The sequence below is a fragment of the Phaethon aethereus genome, assembly GCF_964289735.1.
Source record: "Phaethon aethereus genome assembly, chromosome: 12".
NCBI lineage: Eukaryota > Metazoa > Chordata > Aves > Phaethontiformes > Phaethontidae > Phaethon > Phaethon aethereus.
The window spans coordinates 23,452,449-23,477,849 of NC_138588.1; the positions used below are offsets into that span (position 1 = coordinate 23,452,449).

A 25,401-nucleotide genomic window follows, 5' to 3' on the forward strand; every position below is an offset into this window, starting at 1 on the left:
GGGGCTCAGCCTTTCTGTAGCTGTCAGGTGAGCTGTAAGATGTGGCCAGCTGCAGGTATCATTAGAGACCTAAAACCAGTTTCCAAAACTAAGAAAATTTTACTATTGCATCCTACTAAATTGTCTCTGACAAACAGCTATGGTATTTCCCCTCTCAATTCTTCTGTTACCTACTGCTGCAATGACACCTTATGCATGAAGTAATCCTTTGCTATCTTCTGCCCAAAACACCCTGCAGTCCTTAAGCAGATTATTTCAGTGTGATTTACAGAAACATAGAAATATTGAATGGATCTACAGATCAGGACTGGTTACCCTCCAATAAGAAATGAGAGGAGCAGCTGCTATCATTCTGTAAAGAGAGGACAAATTAGTTCGCTAGGGTCTAGGAGTCAGTCTGCAACAGCAAAGCCCAGTTACCACCCCAGGTAAACTGGGCAACGAGGCTGCACTCAAGGCAATAATGAAGAACGTGGCAGGGCTCATACTGGGCAAGATGCAAAATCTTTATTCCAGTTCTGAATTGGAAAAAAACATCACCTCCACAGCTCGCTGTTTGACAGTTCAGTCAGCACAGGGAGAGGTCGCGCTTGCCCAGCGGAGGCACAGACTTAGAGGACCTGGTCCTGTAGGCACTTCGAGAGGAAGCTCAGCTTCAAAGTACAAACACTGAAGAGTTTGGCTTAAATTTTTAATATAAAAACTCACTAAAAATGCTAAAATGTGACAAACCATTGGAAATACTGTGACAAACATTTGCCCTTAGGCAGTAAAAAACAAAACAAACCCAAACTGGCAAGAAGCTTTGAAATGCATGTTTTCTTCTTCCTCCCGGCACACTGGACCATAGTAGGACCACCTACTTAAAACGTTCATCTAAAAACTCCATGGCACCTTCACCTCCTACTTCAGTGCAAGAGGCTACTCTCGATGGACCAGCACAAATAAACCCAGTAAAAAGAGGACTGCATACTGTAAGAGAAAGAAGAGAAGACACAAGAGCGCACATTCACATCCAAAGATGCTGTAACAGCAGGAAACATACAGGGCAAACAGTTCTGCCTGTGCATATAAAGTTTTCATGAAGTAATTTTAGCTGGGGTGGGAGAAGCGGGCAGAAAGTGAAAGAGCTCTTACCTTAAATTTTGGATAATCATTCATTAAGATAGTCACTATTCCAATATAGGGCACAAATCTACAAGAATAAAGGTTTTATTAAAACAAACAGTATTCAAGGGTGCATACGGGAGAAGCACTGCCCTGGCACTTGTACAAAAGAAAAGCCACTCAAGCACGCTGAGGGCTACGGTCAACAAGCCTGGGACTTCTTCCTCCCGAGCAGGGAAGCCACAGGGGGCTGACTGACAACGAGCCCCAGAGCGTGTTTCAGCCTCCGCCTTGTTCCGAACTCGCTTGCCTGCAAAGACCATGCCTTGCAGAGAAATTTTGATGAAAATTTTCATCACGCCTGAGCGTGCACTGCCTTTCTATCAGTGTCCATCCGGCATCAAAACCTCAGGATGCAGCTCACAGCTTGATGCGTTCGCTTAAGCCAAGCTACGAACTGAACCACCTTTGTTTTTTAACTCTCCACAGTGCCTTTTGAAATGCTTTCAGGCAGGTCACAAAAACCCAGCAGGGAGAGTTCAAGAGGAGAGAGGGATTATCAGATGGTGTTGGGGGAGGGCAGTGTAAAAAGCCGAATCTTTTTCAACTTCACTTACCCTCTCGCTCGTCCTACTACGTCCTTTTTCTCCAACCAGTGCTGCCCTCGTTTGTACAGCCCTCTGTCATCAACGGCGTTATTGTCTCCCTTTGTCAAAAATTTGATGTCACCGTTTTGCCTAGCAAAGACAAGACAGCCAGGTAAGTCAGAGAAAAAGAACTTATTAAATGCTGTTCTAGAACAAGCATGTGAAGACTAACACAAAGATATTAGAAGCAATCGTGTGCTACATGTTTAAGCAGGATGAAAAAGGGAAACTCTGTCAAATGCAGCGGAAAGCAGACTGTTTGGAAAAGAAACTGCTGATGAAAGAACGAATTCTGGCCCAGCCAAGCTTTCCAGCAGAGTTTAAGAACAGAACCAGCAGGATGAGCCATTTCTAGCTATCGCCTCTTTGCTTTTGACCTCTCTCGTGTTGCTTCATACACAAATGATGGGTTCTGGGCTCTATACTACCACGCAAAATGAGACTCTGGGGTTAAAGCATACAGTTCTGCTCGGTAGTGGACAGAAGCAAGCTGAAACTTAGAAATTATTAGGGAAGGGGAACAGAACAAAACAAACAATACCATTATGATACTACATGAACTCACGATGTGCCTACATCTTGAACGTTCTGTGCAGTTCTCAACCCCCTACATCCTTTTTTGTAATGGAGAGAAGAACTGGCAAAGGTTCAGAAATGGATAACAAGGTCTGGAACCACTTCCATACAAGAAACAACAGACCAGGACTCTTCAGCCTGGAAAAGACAGAACTGATGGGAGATATGATGGTACTCCAATACAAATGACACAGACAACAACGAGCTTTTCACTGCCTCTTACGATACAAGAGCTAGAGGGCACCAAACGAAACTCATAGGTAACAGCTTAAAACAAGCCAGAGAAGATGCTACGCTTAACTAACACAGCGCAAACTAAATCATGTCTCTCTGGAAGGATATTTTGGATGCCAAAATATTGTATCAGTTCAAGAACTGACCAGGTACTCCACATAAAAAAAAAAGGGGGGCTGTTAATACAGAACCGTCACTTTGTGCCTGAAATCGTAATTTTCAGAAAAGAAGGGAAATTACTGCTACACACTCTCTCTAGTCTTTAATTCGTCCTGAGGTGAACTAGTTATCTGGTCACGATCCTGGAGCAGATGAACCTTTGCTTTGACCTGGAAGCAGCTGCTGCTACGCTCTAGCTTTATACACCATGTTACACACCCTTCCCCAGTCATTTCCATTCAGCTTGCTGGACAGCCAGCAACGCTCGCTTGTAAGCAGCGGTTTGTGCCACCACTCGGGGATCGGCCAGCCGCTCTCCCTGCGGCATCTGAAGGCAGATGCTGAGCGAGAGTGTTCTCGTTGCTCGATTCTGTCAGCTTGCTCACAAACGACAGATCAAATACAGGTCGGGAAAGCATGCAGAAGATCTTCAGAGCTCATGCTGTTTTCACCATGGCTGAATACCAATGTGTGTTACTTGACAGGAGAAGCTTGGAAGGAAAAAAAAAAAAGGGGGGGGGGGAATAAAACAGATCTTTCTTCAAACCACATCTGGCTCACAGTGTGGGAACAGCAAACACTCTAGGAGCTTACAGATAGTCTGGAAAAAGAGGAAAATACCCAGAGGTGCAGATAATGTAGTTTCAGCTCTGAAGACTGATGGTGTAGGAGCACACCATCTTATTGAGCAGATGCAATGCTCTATCATGAACCAGCAGGAGAAGCCCACAGCACAGTTGCTCTGCTGCCTGAAAGGTGAAGGAAATCTGGTCTGGCTGTCCTGCACCAAAACCACTAAGCAAATTTTGACTGCAGATTCTGTGTTTAGTGATAAAGAATGAACTCAATTTTGCTCTGAACAAAGAAGAAAAGGCTAGCAAGTGAAAAAAACATTTTCTTACTGAAGCAATTCTGATGTGAACTGGAGCCCAAGCTGCCACAAAGTCACAGAGAACAGGGTTTCTGTTTTCCTTCATTTTGACGTTCCTGTCAGCTTTCACAGAGACTTTTCACAGTTTTCAGTCAGTCCATGACTACAGGAAGAAATAGGAAACTCCAGCCATTCAGAGGACACTCTTGAATTCCAAACTGGCACCAGAAAAATATTCTTTAACTAGTGAAGGAAGCAACTGACAGCTCAGAGTCCTGCCTTCAGCGCCCAGCTTCAGGTTACAGCACGTATTTGTCAGTTTTATCTTTCCTAATATAAAGATCAGGTTTGTGTTTGGTTGCTTTATTTAAATGAAACCTAAAATACTAGAGAATGGCTTTACTTCACAGAGTCTAGGATTGGCACTATGGTTCTGTTACATTTGAAAAAAAGGCCTTGGATGCCTTAAGACCTAATGCTGAGATAGAGACAGGAAAAAAAAAGAACGGTGGGGATTATCTGGAGATGACCTGCTGCACAGAATTCACATTCCTGCTTCTCTTTCCCACATGCTGGCTGAGAGCGGAGAGAGAAGACCCTGACCTTTCTTGCCTCTTCAATAATCAGCCCAAGCAGCAGCACTGCAGCCCAGCTGAGCCTTTGCATGCAACACGGGAGAAGGAAAGTAAGGTTTCACTTAAAACAGTTCCCAAGACATCACAAAAAGCGCACGTGCAACATTAGATATCAAATTTACCAAGTATACTGACATTACTTTTAAATTAGTGGTATCAAAGATCTATACTTCAAAAACTGACATTGTTAAATGTTTTTTATAAAGAATAAATCTGAACAGCAAAGAATCTGCTCTGTCTACTGGGAGAGGTGCCGCTCCCTCATAGCCAGGATTTCAGCTGGACAATTTATGTGCACAAAGTTGGTTGACCTTGACACTGGGCCAGACAAAGGGTCTAGATGTCCCAACAGCTGTGGCTGCTACAAATGCCTGGGAGAAAGGACTGTCCCTATCCCACTGACCTCACCTGACCAGAGCAATCCTCAATGTCCCCTTTACATATGATTCAAGTGATTCACTTCACCTAGGAACAGTGATTCACTTAATCTAGGAACAGATCTCAGCCCTGGTATAGCTCCAGTTCATTCATAGGCAGACATTTACTCAGCAAGAAGCAGATGCTAGGACCCCATCCAACTGCTGCCCTCTCAGAGCTGGCTTGAAGAACCAGGGATTCAGTTCAAGTTTAGTTTTCACTCAAAAGCCTCACGGGACTGGCTCGTATCCCCCCAGACTGGCCCAGAGCAGTCACAGTTGCATCTTCCCCAACCAGCAAAATAGGAAGGCTCACAGCTGCAGAGGAAGCCTTGCTTGGAAAACTAAACCCTGTTCAGCAACCAAACCAGAGCGACCGTGCTTCATTCCTTCAGACATGCAACCTGCTAAACGTTTACAGAACGAACAGTACGCAGAAAGAGCAGCGCGTACAGAGACTCGGAGTATAACAACGCAACACTTCCTAACAGAGAAGAAAAGAAACACCCTGCCTCTGCGTGAGAGCAGGAGCCAGGAGCATAAAGACAGGCTTTAAAATAATGCACACTAGATACAAAATACCCTTCTTCTGTGAGTTTTACCTCTACAAACAAGAGTCACCTCACACATGCAAATGCAGCCGTAGCTACAGGAGACAACACAGCAACAATCACATAGCAACTTGGGATGAAAATGATGGCACAGGAGACATTTTAAGTGACATGGGGAATCCAGGATACCAGCACAGACTCCTCAGCTTGTAAAGATTACCCAGCAGAATTCACAAGTAAACCAAGGAGGGCACATTTTGTCTGTCTGAAACTTCTATGTTACTTCTTCCTACAGCACCTGGATATCTGTTACTGACGACCCACCCATTTGTTTACCCAATGAGATGAGGAAAAATACAATTTAGCTGAACATCTGCAGTACAATCCCCCAAATTCTCGACATACTTCTCATGAATTTTCAGGACGCGATGGACTATAGGAATTTCCCTTCCTTCTATCCTAAAGACCACGATTTCTCCCACTCTGATTGGATCTTCAATTCGGTTCGTGAGGAACAGGAGATCTCCTCTGTGAAACGCAGGCTCCATGCTTCCACTGAAAAAGAGAAGAGGCGCAACTGAACAATATTTAAACACTCAAAAGCACGCTTCAGAGTTCATAGTCCTTTAAGAAAAACCTCACAATAACCTCAGTGAAAAGCTCCTAAGAAAACCACATGGACTTGGAGACCAGACGTGTCTAAGCTCTACTTCATTCAGATTTTCAGTCACCACACTACCAGCAGTTCAGATTTGTTGGGAAAAGAGCACTGCCAGCAGCCAGTGTTAAAAGCACACCAAACGGGAAAAGCCCTCTGCTTTCTTAATAACAACAAGACTCACGACAAGCAGGATCTTCTCAGCTTCTGAGCTCTCCATTGGTGGGGCTACACTGGCAGCACTGCAGTGGTGGGAAGATTTATTTCATTTATTTTTCGCAGGTAGATAGATCATCCTCACGAACAAAGCACTGAAAGCACACAGGCTGTTGTATTCCCATCTGGAACAGACAGATGGGTGTGCTAAAAATTTGTTATTGTGATTCATCGCTTAGCTTAATGATCTCATTTCAGGCACTGCTATTCAAGTTATTTTTCTCCTGTCTTGTAAATGGCAATTGTTACAAAATACTTAACCTTCTTAATTCCAAATAAATAATGCAGTACAAACAAAATGATGAACTTTAAGTACTGCGTATATTCGTGTTTTATCTGGAGACAGTGCAGAGCTGCTATTCAGAATAGAAGATCACATCGCCGAAGAAGGAATGTGACCTAATGGCCCCTGTCTTACTCACTGGGAGGAACAGTGTGAAACGTCTCTCCTGGACTTCACAGACCCGTCAGGACGGAACAGGAACGCCGCTCGGTTTTATTTTGTGGGAGTTTTGTTAAATGGCATGCGGTAATTAACACTGATGTAGAAACACACAGAAAGGCCAACACAGCCACAGAACAGGCCCCGCGCGATATCCACGCAGCACCTGACAGCACCAGCATGCGATAGCTGCCCAAGGACTTTGGCTACAGGAATTTGTCCCAGGCACTAGGGGGGTGGAAGTAACACTGGAGGTACCTACTGCACGGCACTTCTGTGAAGGCTGCATGCAACGCCCAAAACACATCCAGTTACAGCGCAATATCCCTTATTTTCAGCCATGTATATAAAAGAGCGTGGCTACAGCTCCTTTTTTCCTGGCCATGTTACAACTCACTAGAAGGCCAGGGAAAAAAACCAAGCAACTGTGAAAGAGGAGTTAGCATAATACTTTTAAGGATGCAACGTAACACATAATAATGGTCACGAGGCATTTCAGCAAGCCAGTTCCCATTTAAAAAAAAACCAACAACTCCTTTTCACTATAGGAGTTTATCTGCTGGCATCTCAAAGATTTCCACTTCCTTTTCATTAACCAAGACTCACCACATACTTAGACTGTTCACGCAGCAGCAAGAAGACACGCGGACAGGCACGGCAGGAGGTGCCAGCGCACTGCGATGTTCTGCTACCGCGACTTCTACTACAGGAAGTGCCATTAGCCTTGATGAGAAGACGAGCTCTGCTACAAACATTGCTTTTACACAAGGACGATCTGCCTGAGCAACAGGGTCATCACTTGTGCCAGGCTCCCTGCTTCAGGGCCTTCCTTTTTCAAGTCTCTTCCAGCCACACCGCTGGGCATTTCTCCAGGAGGTTTAGTACCACCCCAAAATACCTGGGTCACGCTCTTGCCATATTTCTTTGAAGTCCTTCCTCAGGACCACGTCTCTAACATACAAGCCAGCCAGCTGACAGAGGTGGAAGGGTGAGATGCCATTTTCACATGAGGCTGCCAGCCTTGCTCATCTACCTCCTCTTCCTCCCTCGCTGTTCCTCTGCATTACGTGAGGGCACGAATTCTTAGAGCCTCTCGTCCACCGGGGCCGGAGTCCCCAGCTGCCCCATCCCTCTGGAAAACCTCCTCCGGCTGTGCCCGGCGGCCGCAGCACCGCCACGGTGGGGCCGCCGGTTCTCCAGCCCCTACCCCCCCACCCGTGGGGGTTTTGCCCCCCACCCCCGAGCGCTACCGCTGAACGAGCCCCCCCCGCGGGATTTACCTCAGCACCACCACGATGGGGCTCTCGCTGCCCGTCACCACCATCAGCCCCTTCCAGATCATGAGGGCGGACGAGACGATCATGCCGAAGTTCAGCACCTGGTAGTACAACTTTGGGGCGGGGGGGGATGTTGGTTAGGCTCCGCCGGCCGGGGCCGGGCAGGGCCAGACCCGGCCCGGCCCGGCCCGATCCGCTCCCCCCCGGCGCCCGGCCTGCCCTCTCCCTCCCGCCGCGGCTCGGCACCTGCCGCTTGTTCATGCGCCGAACATCGTCCAGAAAGTCCAGCGACAGCATCGCCGGCACCGACGGCGGCGGCTCCCCCGCCTGCCCGCGCTTCCGCTTCCGGCCTCGCTTCCGCTCGCGTCACCACCGCTTCCGGCCCCGGCCCGCAGGGAAGTGACCGAGGGGCGGCCATGGCGGCCAAGAACGACGCCCAGGCAGGCACCCTTGGATGCTTTTATTTGCAATACTTTGAAGTAAACATCATAGCAAGGCACAAACGCCGCTGCGGGTTAAATAGATACGTGATGGCTCGGGAGTGCCCCCTGCTATCCTTAACTCTACGTAGGCTACCTGGTAAAACATCCCCTAGGCTAACGTACACCGTATCAAAAAATACAAAGAGTCCAAACTGTTCGTATCAAAACACGTCGAGACGAGAAGGTGAGCGATCCGAATGCAATAAGATAAATAGTTCTTAAATTATTTAAACATTGTCATAGTAAACAATAACGAGCAGGGTTCTGGCTCAACATAATAAAAAAAATGGTATAGAAGATAATTATATTACACGAAGCGCGTGTGTGGTGGGGGAACGAGTGAGGGAAGAGAGAGTCAATATGACTACGTGGAAAGAAACGTCTCCCAGGTGACAGGTAACGCCGAGCCGCGGCGGGAGAAGAGCCACCGACGGACACCAGCCCCCGCAGGACGGCGGTTCCCACTCCTCCAGGCTGCGCTCCCCTCCTCTGCTGCAGCAGCTCAAAACAAGCCCTCGGCACTGAGCTGGCGCTGTCAGGAGTGCTGGGACAGTTTCGCTCCAGCTGATGCCACAGACAGGGGCAGTGGATGTTCTCCCCTTCTGGGGACGATGGCATCCCATCCCCAGCACTCCTCGCCTGCCACCCAGCTCTGCCCAAGCTCCCCACCGGGATGAGCCACCAAGCACCGGGCCTGGCTGCGCCCACCCTTCCAGCAGTGCAACTCCACTGACACGCGGCCAACATGTGCCCGGGGGGACCAGACCCTCCTTAACATGACACGTGGCCTTGAGCTGTGCTCACCCGAGCTGATGGGGGCTACAAAATTCTCTTTCAGGATGACTCGGGTCCAAGACATTTCATTAAATTGCCTTTTGGAAAATAAGGTTGTTATTCGGGCAATTAAAGAAAAATCAGCACAACTTACAGCTTGAACCCGTCCCGTGTAACGCAGAAGATCCCGGATCGGCCAGCACGGTCCTGACAAGCGTGTTTTGCTGAGACAGTGTTATGAGTTAAAGTGAGTAAAACAAAGGCAGGATGGGAAGAGAAAAAATAAGCCATAAATAGGAGAAGAAAGAAAGCGAGATAGGGAAGGCAAGACTGGGGGTCTGGGCAGAGGCTGAGGCAGTGCACACTCGAAAGAAGAGAGCTCATCTTAAGGAAACTGCAGCTGCAGAAAGTGCTCCTGGACCCTCAGGAGTTGGACAAGCTCCAGTGAGGATTCTCGCCCTGCTTTCCCTTTTCACCTCTCTGGTCTGGCAGAGAGTTAGTGCTTAGGATGCAATGGCAGGGTTTTTTTCTTTTTTTAAATTTCCCTTACAAATAGAAATTAACGGAAAGCAATGTCCATCCCAAGAAATCAACAGAATATTTCAAAGATTTGCCCCGTCCCCACCCTGTATTTTGAGTAAAAACCCCCCAACAAAAAAAACCCCGACCAACCAAAAGGGTTTTTGTTTGTTTTTAAGTCTTAAGAGACTTTGAATGATTGTTCTGCGAGGTGCTATTAGGACCCTCCACACCACATGTCTGACTGTGTTCACAAAGAGCTGAGTCACTTTTGCACTCTTTGCATTTCAGGTTTTCTTCTTCCACCGTAGTGTTCATCTCGCCATTATACCCCTCATGTCCGTTCTCACTCATCTCCCTTTGTAACTTCTCCCTTTCCTCTTCCTCCTCTTCCTCTTCTTCCTCCTCCTCTTCCTCCTCCTCCTCCTCATCTTTTACTTTATGAACAATGAAGAGGTGTCTGTTCAGGGAGATGTGAGAGGTGTAGCACAAGCCGCAGAACAAGCACTGGTAGGTGGAGCTGTCTGTCTTGTGCCGAGGTATGTGTTCCTGAAACTCAGTACTGATGTCTGTCGCAAATCCGCATTTAGCGCATTTCCAATGCGCTTTCAGTTTTTTGGCTGGCGGCGCGTCTGAACCCGCAGCGGTCTCTGCCTGACCCAGCTCATCCGTTGCCATCCTCTTTGGAGATTTTGCCTTAAAAAAAGAAGATTTAAATAAGTTACTTTATTGTGTGAGCCCACGGGAGAGTAAGTGCTAAATTCCACACGTGTATCTGAAGACACCCGAGGGTGAATACACATCAGTATTTTGGTACAATCTAAATGACGCCATGCCTAGGGACTCCTGTTACATTGCCTTTCCTACCAGTACCCACACACCTCACCCCAACATGCAGGATCTCAACTGCTGTCCTGCGATGTGAGATGGGAGACCTGGGAGGGGTTGGCTGAGCAGAAACATGATGGGAAAGGAGAATGTGAACTTAGTGTGGGAAGGAGGAGCCCACAGGGCAGGGAGAGCTGAGGGATACAGGGATGGTCATTAGCCCAGACAATATTTCTCAGATTTAACTCCAAACATCTTCCCCTCCACTCAGGCTTTTTCTTCACGGCATCTCCCATTAACTCATCTCTGTCTTATAATCCCCCAGCGTGCTTCTCCTCCTGTGAGTATGGCTCGCTTGCATATGCTCCTTCATGTGATTTTGTTATCTCCTTAGCCAGCAGCACTGAGCTGTCTTTTGTTTAGGATACAGCTTATAGGCTTGTATTTGCAGACCCAACTGGAGACATGTTGAAGTCACTGTCTGCCCCCGTTTAGCTGGGTGCCCTGGTACATCGGCTCTGCTTGGGGCAAGCAGCCATCAGCTCATGGAAGTGCATTCTTAAGTTACCCCAGGTTTCCTTACGACATAAATACAGAGAGGAGTCAGTCTTGGCTGTGATACCTCTGCGCTACGGTACAGATGAACAATTAACTGTACTGATATGGAAAACCTATGTCTATTTTTAAAGTAAACAGAGCAAAGAAGCCCAATCTGCCAACCCTCCACTCCAAAACAACATGAAGTAAAATTAGTTGAACAGTTACATTTAGTGAAAAATATTGCAGAGTGCTACTTAGGAGGAATGCAGTTCTTACAGGTAATATAAGTAGTATAGTTCTTATAGGTAATGTAAGGATCTAGGAAGTATTTTAAAACAGAAATCTTTTGTAACTAGCAGAAAAAACAAGGGAGAAAGAGGAAAAATGTACCAGGCTCATGAACAGAGTGGAAAGGGGAAACAACAAAACCTAAATTAGACCTGGTTACAAAGTAGACTGAAAAAAGGCCAGTAAAGCACAGGGACACACGCTCAAGAATATCTTGCAAAATGCAAGACACGTTGCCCTGGTGCTGCTCCAGCTCAGCTGCGCTTTCAGTTCTGATCCTGATACTGCCAGAGAGAAGCAAACTGGATGGAGTTGAGAGGAGGGGAAGGAAGTCTGCTGTATGGATGAGAGGGCTTGGCTGGCATAAGGCTACAGCTTGATGTAACACCCCAAGTGAACAGCTACGCGCCAGGTACATTTATTTTTCAATGAAAATATATCAGTTACTTCTGCTGTGTCTCTCTCTGGAGCTTTTCCTTTGGCCATCTGGGATAAGTCTGGGTTTTTGATGCCGTGCATGAGGCTGATGTGATTCTCCAGCATGAATGGCTGAGGAAATGTCTGATTTTCATCTGTGCAGTACCTTGGAAATATAAAAAGGAAGAAAATTTATTAGAGGAAATGCCCAGCTGTTCGTTTCCATCCAAACAGCTCTTCATTCTGTGCCAAACCAATGGGTATCATTGGAGACAGACGCTGGTGAGTAATGTACTATTAGATTACCAAAATATGCAGCAAATCATTGTTTCAATAATAAAACATTACCCCTGAGAGAAATCTAGAACAGTTTAAAGTTTACCACAGTAAGCATGAATGAGAATGAAAGTAGGGCATGTCTTATTTACAGTACAGTACTAAATAAATACAGGGACTAGTGGAGATCAGGCCCACTGTGATACATGCTACACAAGCACAAGATAAATAATCAAGAAGGAAAAAGCATGGGAGAAAAACGACTCTGAGATGAGAGACCTATGCACAGAGGGCCCTGTTCGTGACTTGCTAACACCAAGGAGGCCTGCAGCAGAACCAGGTTCTGCACCCAGTGCTCCCAAGCACCGGTGCAGCATCCCATCCAAGACCACGTGTATCGTAACAGACTTAAAATTCTTACAAAACAGCTGAACTTCCAACTTTGATAACAATAACCTAGGCAGAAGCACTCATGAACGCATTTATTTATACGTAACTATTCATGTTAAAACTTGGTAGGATTCAAGAGCTGCCCAAGAGCATGGCTAATGTTTCAAAAGGAGATGTTGAAGGGGATGTGCCATCTGTTAACCTTCACTCCCAGATGACTGACGTCTACTAGAAATAAATGCCAGGTCTTGCAGACAAATAAACCATCTCACTGCAGCATGGTGGAGTACACAGAGGTCTCCGTTAGCAATTGGGAAACCCAAGACTGACTTTGTACTCTGCTGCTGCCTGCCAGCGTGACATGGGGAAGGTCCACCAGCTATGCATCGACCCCAGCAATGAGGCAAGTAACACCAGACTTCTCTGAAATGCACAAATTGCAGTTGAAATGTAGGCAGCAAGGGAAGAAAAGCAACAGAGAGGAGATGAAGTGTCTCTGGGCAACAAAGACATCTTTTAAAACGAAAGAAGATTCCTACTGATCTTCCAGTAACTAAATGGAAATTAAACAACAGTCAGTAGTGATGTGAAAATGCAGATGTCCTCACTGAATACTTCTGGTTTTTAACAGGAACTGCTTAGATGATAAATCAATATTTAATAATGATGGAATTTTTCTCCCTCATGGAGGAAAATGAGAGGTTATTAAGTGGTATTTATCAAAACTAAACATGTTGAAAATCAATCGTTCCAGACAGTTTGTACTTAAGACTTGGAAAACAAGAGCAAGTTCCCATCACAATAACCAAGTGAATTATGAAAGAAAATATACAAAACATCAGAATATTTTGCAATTTGTCCTAATTTAGAATTTTTTTCATGTGAGCAGAGAAAGACACTTTCCTAGCCAGAATTATTCCAGTGGCAGGAGGGTACTCAAGCAAGTCCTCCATCACTGGTTTCTCCCTACAAATTTAACAGAAGGCAGAGACCTAAGCAGGGCAAGGGGAGAAGGGGAAATCACAGCTTGAAATGTCAGAAGCCAAAGGAAGGTCACCTACGAGACAGCATGCTGGAGTCACAAAAATACTCAATTATTGGATCAATGACAAATTTTACTCATGCTTCATGAGGCAATCCAGGAGTAGAGGGTTACATGACGTTAAGGCACCAAAGACCCTGAAGGGAAAACGGGTGAGACTGATACAAACTGCCTGGTGAGAAAAAAGAAAACAGACACCAGCACCCAAGGGAGAAGAAAAGGAGTAGCAGAGATATGGTAACTTACAGAGCACAGAAAGGAGCCAAGGAGGAATTCAGAGAGATGAAAGCATTTGCGAGTGGCAGTCACAGAGGTGATTTTTAGAACAGCGGTCTGGACAAGCTAAAAGGGAGACTGGACAGAAGACCTTGGATGCAAACAAAGCACAGCTTTTGGAGATGCTGGGACAAATATTTCAAGGAAAAGGTTTCATTTGAAGAGTGCTGGGATTTCCATAAGTCTGCCACTACAATGATTAAAGAGAGACAACCACAGTCCAATTAAGAGTTCTTCAACAGATTTTGAGAAGGAGCAACTACAAACTTGAGAATTTAACACAACCACAATTCACTTGAATTTGTAGCTGGGTCTTCTTCTGCTGTAAATATGGCATGACCGAGGACCCTTGGGTGAAGGTGTAAATCCACAACTGTGTGTCATTCTGAAAAGTAGTAGAAAAAACTGGACTCCAGGGCCTGTACAAGCTAATGCATACAGTAGGCTGGCACATCCCAGGTTGTTCTACACAAATCGTTCCCAGCTAGGCCTTATGTTCATTTTGATTCTGATACACTCCACACTGAAAACAACTGAGAGAACAGATTTATACAAATCAGGTGCACAGAACTCCAAAGACCATCACCCACAAACTTAAAGCAGAATGAAACATACACGGAGTCAACATTTCATCTTCTCCAAGTCAAAGCATAGTTACAAGAAATGGAAAGTTTAGAAGTCCTGGCTGATAAATGCACCAGGAGTGTATTCCTATCAGGCCCCAGTGGTGATGCCAATACTTCATCCATTTACTAAAAGCTACTGTGGCTCACTAGACAGTCCAAAGAAATAAAGTACATGAGGGATGTACTCTTCAAGACAGGCTTTTAGCAACTTAAGTGCAGTCAAGTGACAGTACACTCTTCAGAAACACTTGCATTAAACCAAAATTTTAGTTAAAAAAAAAATCCTCCAACCTACATCACAGCAAACTTTCCTTCCAACACAAAACGTGCTTTAATTCTGTTTCAGAAGGATGTCTCAGAATGAGACAGGAAGCAAGTCTGCACGGTCGCTTAGTGTATGACTTATTCTGCAACAGTAGATGAGGATGCAGCAGTTGTAGAGGCAGTTTTGTAAGCACTGGGCTTTGTCCTGAACTGAGACTGTATTCACAGTTAAAATATGTTCACCAGCAATGATTTTTATTCACTGCTGATTTACATAGCTCATCTGAAGTCTCCAAATCCATTTTCCAACTTTGAGGTGCATCTTCTCCAGCAAATCCAGCAGGCTTAATTATCCATTGCCCTGCAGCTTGTGCAGTCAGTTCTGCCTCTGTAAAGCAGTGGCAGATCTTGTGCCCTGGTTCATTAGGATTTTACACACTTTTTGTACCATTTTTTCATGAGGAAGGCACAAGAGTGATGCATGAGTACACCAACCATAAAGCAGTGAAAGATTGGCCCAGTATTTTATTAGCTGTTCCACAAGGGTGTGCAATATAATTCTCACTTTGCACCTGCAGATCTCAAATCAAACCTTACCCTAAGTTTCCAAAGAGCATTGTGCAGTAAAAATTAAGGACTTATTTTAGACACCAATTCTCTCATGTTTAACATACTCTTTTTCTTATTCTCCCTCAGTAACTTATAGCCTGGAGTACGTAAGAGCAGACACAATCTATTACAAAGGGCTTCCAAACTTTGAAGGATTACCCTGTTGCTGAAAACAAATTTGAAAAGTGGCGTTCAGTACGTACCAGCAAGTATAAACTTTCTTTGCTGTGTCGTGATTATTGCGGATGTGTCTACGCAGACTGTTGGAGGCATTAAATGAGCGTTCACACTGTCGACAGGGATATCTCTTCATAGACTAGCAGAAGAACAGAAATATCTTTTAATAATAGGGTGATGGAAGGCATTGACTGGATTCTAACATTCCCATGCTCTTCATCTGAACCTTACCCCTCAGGTACAAAAAATCCCTCTTCCACTAATAAAGATCACTGAGATTTTGGGGTCCCACTTATACTCAGCCCAACGGTTGGCTAATACCAGCACTAGTCTTATAAAAACCAGGACTAGTTAAAGCCCATGCTTGATTTTTTTTTTAATAGGAATTGCATCAGCTGCTTCTATTGTGGGCTTATTTTACTACAGGACCCTCTGCAGAATTAATTCAGTGGAATGTCCCTTCTGCCCCAGAAGAAGGCACGATCCCAGTGTGAAGTACAAGTCCACTTACCCTTCTATCTCCTCATAGTTCAGTGCAATAAAAGGGCAAGATGTTAAAGAGCATCACATAGTCCTGCTTGTTATCCATTTATGATACCCATGTTCCCCTATCCAACTCTGCCCCGTAACTAGCCTCCTCCTTTTCCTACAATCCTTTGTATAATCTGCATGCATTCCATTTAAAATCTTCTTAGACTTGTTTAATGAATACATATATGTATTGAACTTAAATATTTGGCAAATTTCCTACTTCTATAGAATTCAAATGGGAAAATCCAGCATTCTCACCCTGCCCCCATCTTCTTCTTTTGATACTTATCAACTGGGACAATCTAGCACTCCCCAAGTCAAGCTGGAAGGAATCAAAGATGATGGTCCAGATTTCCACAGCTTCTGCTCATGGGACTCAAGAAGGATGACTCTACATTGAACAAGAAGTCCTGATGCCAAAGTACTAAGAAATCTGGCTGCACACAAGATCTTGGCCTGTGTTCTGCCAGCGAGCAAGGATTAGCTTGACAGAAGTAGGTCAAGGCAACACAAGTCTTGAGCTGGATGAAACCAACAAAATTGAGATTTACAGTTCTTACAATGATAGCTCTGCGCACTGCACAAGTCTGTTATTCTTCCTCAGTTAGATGTAGTGATAACTACCAAACAATACAACATCATGGAGAGGAACTGTATGTCCTTCTGTAACTTTGAGTATAGATAGTTTAGATCAGACTGTTGAACCAGCAACTGGAGAAGACACGACTTTCCATCCACTTACCCAGGTGAGCTGGAGAGGAAACCTGACATTAGATGCAGTGTGAGAAGGAACAGCAAAGAGGATGAGGTACGCAGGTTGTAGAGGTTCAAGGACAGAAAGTGTGCTTGTCTACATCTTTTTTTTTTTTATTCTGGCCCTGAACTTACTCCTCAGAGAGCTGTCAAACAGATTCTCAGTTTCTTTTTGCCCCAAATATTACTGATTATCAGATTCTTTTGCTAAAAATATCTTGTTACCTAGCTGAAGTGTTTCATCTGAGTCCTTACCCTTCCATGACTTCTCTTCATGTGGGACACATAGGTTTCCCGGTCAGGGATCCACTGTGAACACTCCTTGCAAGTCCAACCAGTTCTTCTCAGCCTGGACTTGGATTCGGGATTGTATCCTTCCACCCTCATGTCCTTCCTCGGCAGAGAGGAGTGGGAAGTCCCATTGACCGACAGCTCCTTTGGTGGGGTATGAACCTGGTTCCTTGATGCCTTCTCAGACTTTTGTCGGAAGTTTGAGAGCTCCTCGGGATTTTGGGGAACTCCATGAACTCCCTGGATAACGATAATAATGGAATCACACATAACATTTATATGTAATTCATATTATACACCTTTATTTATAAATAAATAACACTTATTTAAGCTCCTGCCCCCTAAACCAGTATGTTGATGTCTTGCTCCTACATATCTTCCCATTTCCACTTGAAGCTGGCTCTAGTGCTTTCTACAGCAAGAGATTTTCCCAAGAAACATGAAGCTTCTATTTATGTTTCCTGCGTGACAACAGCAGCTCCTTGGTGCTTCCTGTTTAACATTTTGGATGAGCTCTGAGAATTCTGGTTAAACAGGGAAGATGTAATGGAAGAGAAATGTTAATTGTCATTATTTCGAGAGCCTAAGCTCTAAAAACACATTGCTTTGGTAAACTCGGAATTAAATGTTTGCTGTTACCTTGGGGGCTCCAAAGCTGCTTCATTTTTACTCAAGTGACAGGAAGAGACAACCTTTCATTTCATTTTCTCCAACCCTACTTTCCTCAATTCCCCAATGCCTATTGCTATTTACGTTTTCACTGTTCAAAACTTTGCTCTTGACAAATAAAAGCAAGCATAAAGCCAGAAAGCAGCCTTTTAAGGAATACATCCCCAGGCTCTCTGGTTGTTCAACAGGCCAAAATCTAAAGTCCCCCCAAAAGTTATTTTAACGAAGAAAATTGAACATAAGGAAAATAATCCAGAAATGAAGAGCTGTGGGAAAGCAAAAGCAAATAAAATAGCAACATACCAAAGAAACCTCAAGAAACTCCCCTAGGAACAACAACAGTTCATCCACACAAAAGGGTAATTTAGAGGTTTAATTGTGCACAATAATTAATAACGGGTAAAGTTTCAACACACGAAGGCCCCAGGCCTTTGGAAGTCTTTCTGTGGGTTAGACACCAAACAAACTTCAAAACAGAAGGTCTCATCCGAGAAGCCTGTGTGCTTTGCACCTGATCCAGCTGATGTCTGCAGAAGCTCTTTCATGCAAATGGCAGGGCAATGACAGCTGCTCCACAGCATTGCCAGCTATTTAGGGTAACACGAACACTTCACCTTTCTCTCCATCTGGAAATCTCAAGGGTGTTTCATGAGCGAAGAGTACATTAGTACCCACCACTCCATTCCTCCTGCTATTATGCCACTGGAGGGGAAAAAAACAAGGAGCATAGAAAAATGAACTGACTTCTCTGCAGTGTCAGGAGAACCGGACCTTCTAACTCCTACTCTTATGCTTTAACAACAGAATGCCAGGGAAGATGAGAAGGTTTCTTTATTTTGCATGGAGAAGCAAATTAGACAGCACCTCCTATAAACTCTGTATTGCATAAAGGAGCGGGATTTGATAAGAGAGGAGATGGGTTAGTGCAATTACTATTCTGCCACAGCCAAAAAGCCTTCTTCAATTACCATCTCAAAGACCTGTTGATGGCCAAATACAGCCTCATGGTTAAAGGACAAAAGATTTGTAGTGGAGATGTCAGGGTGCTGGTGCACAAACTACTGCAGGCAGGTCCCTGGGGGTGGGATTTGCAAATGAGCTGCATTAAGTTGTGTACCTCAACTCAAGCCCTTCTTTTAGCATTGGGCTGGAATGCCTCTTTGAAGGTCCCAGCCTTAATCTCAACTCTATTTTCCTAGCTATAATACAGGAAGATTAGCAATCATCAACTTCCCAGGAGGGCTTCAAATTTTAATTCATTACTGCATGCAAAGCATTTCCAGATTTGCAAGTTAAAGGCATGGGGGAGAAAGCAAAGAAGTAGTTTTGAATGGTTTTTGTTTTAGGAGTAAGCTAACTAATCTTCTTGCTTTTTAAGTGTAAGTATAAACAAAATAAAGTCACTCATTAAAAAAATTATGTCACTTTTTTCTAATCAAGGGGAAAGAAGACTTTGCAAGCTCTTTCTTCAGAATGCCATCAAGAAATCTTCCGAAAGGATTTCCACGGCAGTGTTGTTAGACACTGTACATAGAAACATACTAAGACAACAGAAAAATGCAGCGCTCACACATTCATGGGATAATCAGATCTGCAAGTCCTCACATGCATCCCGCCAGAAACCACCACCAAACGGACAATATCAAGCTTTTCACATGTATAAAAAGAGTGATGGATGACAGAGTATTGTAGTGCTTATTGCAATACAAGCCATTACTGAGGGAGGGCAGGTTCGAAGGACTCTCTGGACCACCATTTCCACCAAGTTCTGGGGTTGCACACAACTACCCATTTCAGACAACCTTCTGGAGCAGCCTGAGTGGTGCCAGCGTGGAGGCACACGAGTTGGGTGTCCCACCTCCTGAAGGCTGGTATCTCCAAGCCAATCACTTCTGCCTCTGTCACTCCCCTCTTGCACTCTGGTGTAGTTCTGCAGGCAGTGGAGCAGCCAGGGAAGAGGGGTGTAAAATCCCATGCAGTCTCTCTCTGAGGCAGCTGCAAAGGGGCCAAAGCTCTCTAGGTGACCACTCAGAAGAGGGAGTTTCAGCTTTCATTATATAAATTGAGTAACATTGTGGGCAAAGAATACTTCTCCCTATCTGCCAACCAAAGATAAAGCTCCCGCTCTGGTTTAATCACTTCCTTGGGTTTAACATAGAACAGTTAAAAATCAAAAAGATTTATCCGTCGAAAACAAGCCTTTGTCATAAGGTAAAATTACATACAGATGAGAGTAACTGCCTGCATTATTATCAGCTAACACAAAATGCTCCACTGATGTTTCCAGATAATGCTGTAAATCATTGTAGTCTATTTTTCCACTAATGTATTGCTCAAGAACCTTCCACTTCTTCAACCAATTTCCTCACACAGTTGATGTAAACTCTCTGTGTAACTCAAAAAGTAGGACCTCATATCAGTATTTGGTGGGAGTTACCTACCTTAACATGCTGCATTAACTGCTGTTTCTGCATATACACCAGCTGACACTGCGGGCACTTAAACACTCCCACTAACAACTTGTTGGTGTTCTGCTGGAAGTGCTCTTGGAGCAGCTTCTTCTTGTTAAAGACGGTCTCGCAAGAGCATTTGTAGATCACCCTGGAACAATTAAAAAAAGTAAGCTCAGTCTCTCTTCGTTACTTATCTTAAGAAGACAGTGGAAAAAGTTATGTCAGCAACTTCAGAAAGGGATGGGCTTCTGAGGAGGGCTGTGCTCTCAATGTATTGTCAACACACACCCACGTGGACAGCTGAACCACTAACTCAACTGGGAAGAACAACAAAATGCCTCAGGCACATACCACAGCTTTCTAAAAATAAGTTTACTTCTATGCATATGCATAACTACCTACGTGTGTGTGTGTGCCAGTAAGTGCAGACAGATGGGAGCAAACTCAAAGTATACTAGCTACATGTTACTTTCAACCCCACCTTTCCATAGTTCCTCCCTTAAAGCACACATTTTTGGCAGTAGCTCAAGGCTTGGAGGGGAAAGCTACAGAGTGGAAAAACCAGGAGGTTTCTCCTTAGTGATTTTTGGGGGCAACGCTGCATGGCGTAACCCTCCTCTCCCTTTGCGAGTGCCAGATGCAGAAGTTGCCCTGGAGCCACCTGCCAACAGGTGCCACTGTGGGTCCTGCCAGACTAAGAGGCAACCATTAAGGTTCTTGGATGTTCAGCTCTTCCCTGCCCAAACTCCTCTTCTCATACCCAGGAGACCAAATTCATACAAAGGACAGCACGCTGCAGCTAGGAATGGACCCCTGCCAGCTGACAAAGCGGCAGCTCTTCTCATGCAAGGACAGAAACCAAAAACAGAAAAAATTTGTGAGGGAAGGGGAGAATCCTAGAGCTACCCAGCAAAGGAGAAGAAGAGATAAACCCAAAATACTTACTGAGTAGTCTTGTGAGGCTCTGCTGGGTGCTGGCTGGTCATGTGAGCTGTGGTGTTGTCGGCTGACTTGAAGGCCATCGGGCAAAAAGAACACTTGTGGAAGACTTCGCAGTGTTTCTCGTGAATGTGCACTTTCAGCATAGCGAGGGTCATGAAGACAACTCCACAATGGATGCACCTGGGGGACGCACAAAGAAAGAGCTGAGTTACAGCCACAGTGTTGCTTCCAACACGTGTCACGTGTTAGCGACAAGTAAACAAGATCTATAAAAGAAGCCTTCAGAGACTAAAACAACCCAGAAAGAATAAAGGAAGATGTGGTTCAGCAAAATGCCAGTACTGTAGCTGTGAAAGCCAGTTCCACCACATGTACAAGTGAGGAACTAAGGTAAAAGTATCTGATGAGATCTCTAGGTAGAAATAAGCAGCATAAATGCCAGTTAGTCCCCAATACAAAATAAACAGAAAAAGAATATTCAGCTAGGAAATCTTCATTAACCCTGTACAATTGCTTCTCAGACTTCACTAAGCACTAGAAAATAATGACAGCAACAGCAAAGATACTGAAAACAGCAACAGAAACACCCAAGGAACTGATTAAGCTCATTAAAATCATTATGACACAGGTGTTGCCTGGAAAGTGCTTGTCTGGGAGCTGGGGGATGCTCTGGGAGGAAAAAGAGGAAGAAACAGAGGTTGCACATGGAGCCAAAGGATTCTTCTGGGCAGCTAAAAACATAGACCCAGGGCCAGGAAAAGAGTCAGGGTCACCCCACCGGTCTCAGTCTGCCTCTCCTCCCAACGCATGCCTGCGACAGGCCTTGCCCGATACTCCCCCAGGATGGCAACGACCGGCAGCCTTACTATATTTACCTTTAATACGCCTCCCAAGCACCCACCCGCCTCCTGTGCTCGGAGAGAAGCCACACACCAACACTACAAGGACACATGAGGATGCAGATACCTGCTCTCGCCTGCCTCGGCCACACCAGCCGCAGGGTTTACCATCCCCACAGGAGCACCTACACTAATCCAGGACCAGAACAGCCTCTCCTAAGGAGAGTCAATCAAAACGACTAACGGCAGATCTCTGCTTAAGCCAGCGCTGCACACACAGACCATTACAGCGGAGCAGCGTGGCTAGGCAATCCAGAGGGCCAATGCTTGCTGTAGTAGGATGCAAGATACACACCAGGCATAACTTCCTCTGGTGAGCCTGCAGTTAAGCTGTCTTATAAATATCTTTTTCCTTCTTTCTGAGGTCTGCCATTTGCCCGTGGTGCTATTAGGGTTTGTGCATTTGGCAGCGCTGCGGCACGGATGCTGCCGTCGCAGATGGACTCCAGCTATCGAGCAACTGGAAGAACTCCAGGCTCGTATCAAAAACAAACAAGCTGCTAGATTATCCTTCCCTCCAAACGAGCCTCCCAACAGCGTTTAGGAAACAAGCCCATGCTTTGAAGTTACACTTCAAAAGACCGCTAGGCAGAAGCCAGCCCGAAGGAGCCTAACCCTCTCCCTCAAACTATACACAGAAATGCTGTTTTCTTAAATTTAGAGAGGGAAGCAGTGACAACAGCTGGTGTCATTTTTGGGGAAGCATGAAAATTCTGCTTGGGTAGCTCTGCCTTCTAGCCTGATCCTCATTCACGTGAGACTGGGAGAGAGACTTTCTATTATAGTAACACCAGGAACTGTGTTATTCTAGAAGAATAAATTCCCAAGTATAAATGGAAGAACAAATGCTAATCCTGACAGTAAGGTCTGTCTGGTACAGCCAGGAATATCCGACGGCTTCTTCCACAAACACTCCTCAAACTAACAAGACATGGTTCTGCGGTACATTCAGTTTTCGTAAGTACTTCATGTAGAATTACGGATGAAATAAGTACTAACTCAGGGTCAAATGATCATGAGTTAATTTAATTTACAGTAAATGGAAATTTAAACAACAGCCACTTTGTAATCAAGAATCCCAGTGCCAGAAGGATGAAGTTTGATAAAGTAAACTAATTAGCAGAACAAAGTGGATGGAGGATGTCAGAGGCTTGCCATGTAATTTCTGCAAATTGGAAATTCTGCTATCATCTCCCCAGCACAGGGGAATAATTTGCAAGCGAAGACTCTCGGATAGCCTCAGGGCAAAGAGGGGTGGCGTAAAAGTCTTGGAAACCGTCCTGCGAGAGAAGATAAAGCTACAAGATGTTGTCTTAACCCTCTGAACACTTCCTTTGCTGTCACCTTTCAGCCCCTCAACCCTCCAGACGGCACTGAGCAGGAAAACGGGTCCCACATCACTGGGGACAGCTGGAAGGTGCTTGGAAAAGGTGGGGAGGTGACACCTGGAGCCAAGTGGAACGGAATATTTAGGACAGGCTTGTTGATTTTAATTTTTAACTACAGAAGACTTTTCTCATTTTCAGTGTAATCACTAGCCACGACTAAAATCCAAATAAAACAATCTTACTCCCAACTTAATTAAATGCATTGGGGTATCAGCAGAAAAGGAGACAGAATAAGGACTGATCACAAAAACAAAACCAAATCTATGCATCAGAAATTCAAGAAAACCAGGGACATCGTAAGAAGCAGCAAAAGTCAAGCTGATCCTGGGAAGGATTTAAAAGAACTCCTTCGCTTTTCAGCTCTGTGAGTAACAAAAGTGAAAGCAGAGAAGTCACTACGTGACCACAGGGCAGATGCCACAGATTATCTAGATAGGGTTCTGCAACTAAAATTTATTTCTTCTGTTTTCAACAATGACATCAGCCCCACAGCAGAGACAGGCAGGATAACAAGGATGGCAAATCCAGAAGTTCACCTGTCTGATGGACTCAGTTTTCACAGATGAGCTTGCACAGATGCAAATTAGAGGGGAAGTTAAAGAAAATTAGCTTCTAGAGAAGCTGGGCAAAGCTAAAAAATCCATAAGTATCATTCTTGAGCTCTTGTCTTGATTTAGATCTTCATTAATGTCCCTGGCACAGAAAGCAGGTATTTCCTAATGACATCTGTAGATGGATGGAAGCTCTCATCGCTGACAAGGATTAAGGCATCATAAAGATATTACTGTAATACATCTGGAATGAATAATGTTTTTTAAAAATGCCAGGTCATACACTTAAGAGTCAGGATCAAGCTCTGCTGTACACTGCAAGCCCATCAGTTGGAAACAGAGGAGCAAGGTCTTGCACTGATCACTACTAAAAGACTGAGCTTCCTATATAACGCAGCTCAGGCCAGCGTGACCCTGTGATGCATTACTGATCGAGGCATCAGTGAGGATGGGGATGCTGCACAAGCAGCTCAGTGCAATGAAACTGCGCCTGCATTTGGGATTCTCAGGTGCCAGTGAAGTCCAAAGAACTACACCAAACCTGTGGTTAGTTTTCTGACCTCTCCTCCATTCCCATTTTTCCGTCTCAGGGAAAACATTTTTTTTCCAGCTTTCCTCCTTCTCTCAGATTAACTCATTTTCAAACAGTCCAAGTATCACAGCCATTTAATTTGCAATGGAATTAATTCTTTGTTGTGGGCTGTGCCCCCTCAAATCAGATCCCACATAAAAAAAACTTTATCTGTATATAATTAAATTCAGAATTGGTTCGTTATATGTCTCTTGTCTTCATGGTTGAAAGAAAAAGACATTGAAAACCTAAGTGTGATTTCAGAACAAACCACAGAGTGGAGGCTTCCTGAATTTTCAGACATCTTAAAAGAACAGCTCCAAGAACAGGAATTGCCCTATTCATTTTAAATTTCAAAGTACTTAATGGCAATTGGAGAAAAAACAGAACTTTAAGGAATCTTAAAAGGTTACCTAGTTTCATCTCTCAAGCAAATCATCTGTGTCTTAAGACCTGTGCTGCAGCTGAGGTGATCTAAACAGTAATGTAATTACTAAACAGTAATGATCTAAAACAGTAATGTAAAAGTAACATCTTTTATTAAAGCAATAAATTTGTGTGGAGAAAAGGCGACACACACATACACACCACTGTTTCCAGAACCTTGGGAGCCTTCCTCCATCTGTCTCAGTTCGTGAGAAGTATTTGGAGAGTTCTAGGGGCATACAAGAAAATAATCTATGCCCTTCTCGTGAAGACACAGATCCCTCAGTCCATTATAACTTACATAAATACAAGTTCAAACCTTAGAGAGATTTAGAGGATTATGAACTGCAATCTTTTTGCCATAAATATCAATCCTGAGATGACTGCAACTTGAATTCAATACAAGTGTCTTTCAGCTTAAAGCTGCCTCAAAATAATTTCTGCTTTCAGAAACCTCCTCTTAAATCCATTTAGTAATTTCCCATTTCAAATGTGTTTTGTCACACAGAAAACCATGCCAGGCCCAGGCTACATCCTCTTTAACTTCTGCTGTAAAGGAAGACGCATTTCCAAAGATCTAAATCCAAGTTTCCCATTCCCTCTTGCCGTCTCAGCATGGACCCTCTGGAG

General features: G+C 44.6%; 2 protein-coding genes across 4 annotated transcripts in view; both read right to left on the reverse strand.

The window, feature by feature from the left end:
• Positions 1-921: 921 nt before the first annotated feature.
• SEC11A (SEC11 homolog A, signal peptidase complex subunit) lies at positions 922-8,086 on the reverse strand (the record flags this gene model as incomplete). 3 transcript variants are annotated; one of them, XM_082004887.1, is made up of 6 exons in its annotated part: positions 922-972; positions 1,138-1,195; positions 1,725-1,844; positions 5,602-5,751; positions 7,793-7,902; positions 8,036-8,086. In XM_082004887.1, the coding sequence occupies 6 exons, from the start codon at positions 8,084-8,086 to the stop codon at positions 922-924; spliced, it is 540 nt and encodes a 179-aa protein (XP_081861013.1). The 3 variants fall into 3 exon arrangements, with proteins under 3 accessions (XP_081861013.1, XP_081861015.1, XP_081861014.1); XM_082004889.1 differs by lacking the exon at positions 5,602-5,751; XM_082004888.1 differs by lacking the exon at positions 1,725-1,844.
• A 1,652-nt stretch (positions 8,087-9,738) lies between these two features.
• ZNF592 (zinc finger protein 592) overlaps positions 9,739-25,401 on the reverse strand; it is a gene marked incomplete at both ends in the record, with an annotated part of 35,777 nt that continues 20,114 nt past the window's right edge. Inside the window, 6 exons of the mRNA XM_082005405.1 lie at positions 9,739-10,260; positions 11,668-11,803; positions 15,324-15,436; positions 16,837-17,112; positions 19,983-20,142; positions 20,940-21,116. Of these exons, the coding sequence (XP_081861531.1) occupies positions 9,739-10,260; positions 11,668-11,803; positions 15,324-15,436; positions 16,837-17,112; positions 19,983-20,142; positions 20,940-21,116 (1,384 nt within the window). The remainder of the gene's footprint in view (positions 10,261-11,667; positions 11,804-15,323; positions 15,437-16,836; positions 17,113-19,982; positions 20,143-20,939; positions 21,117-25,401) is intronic.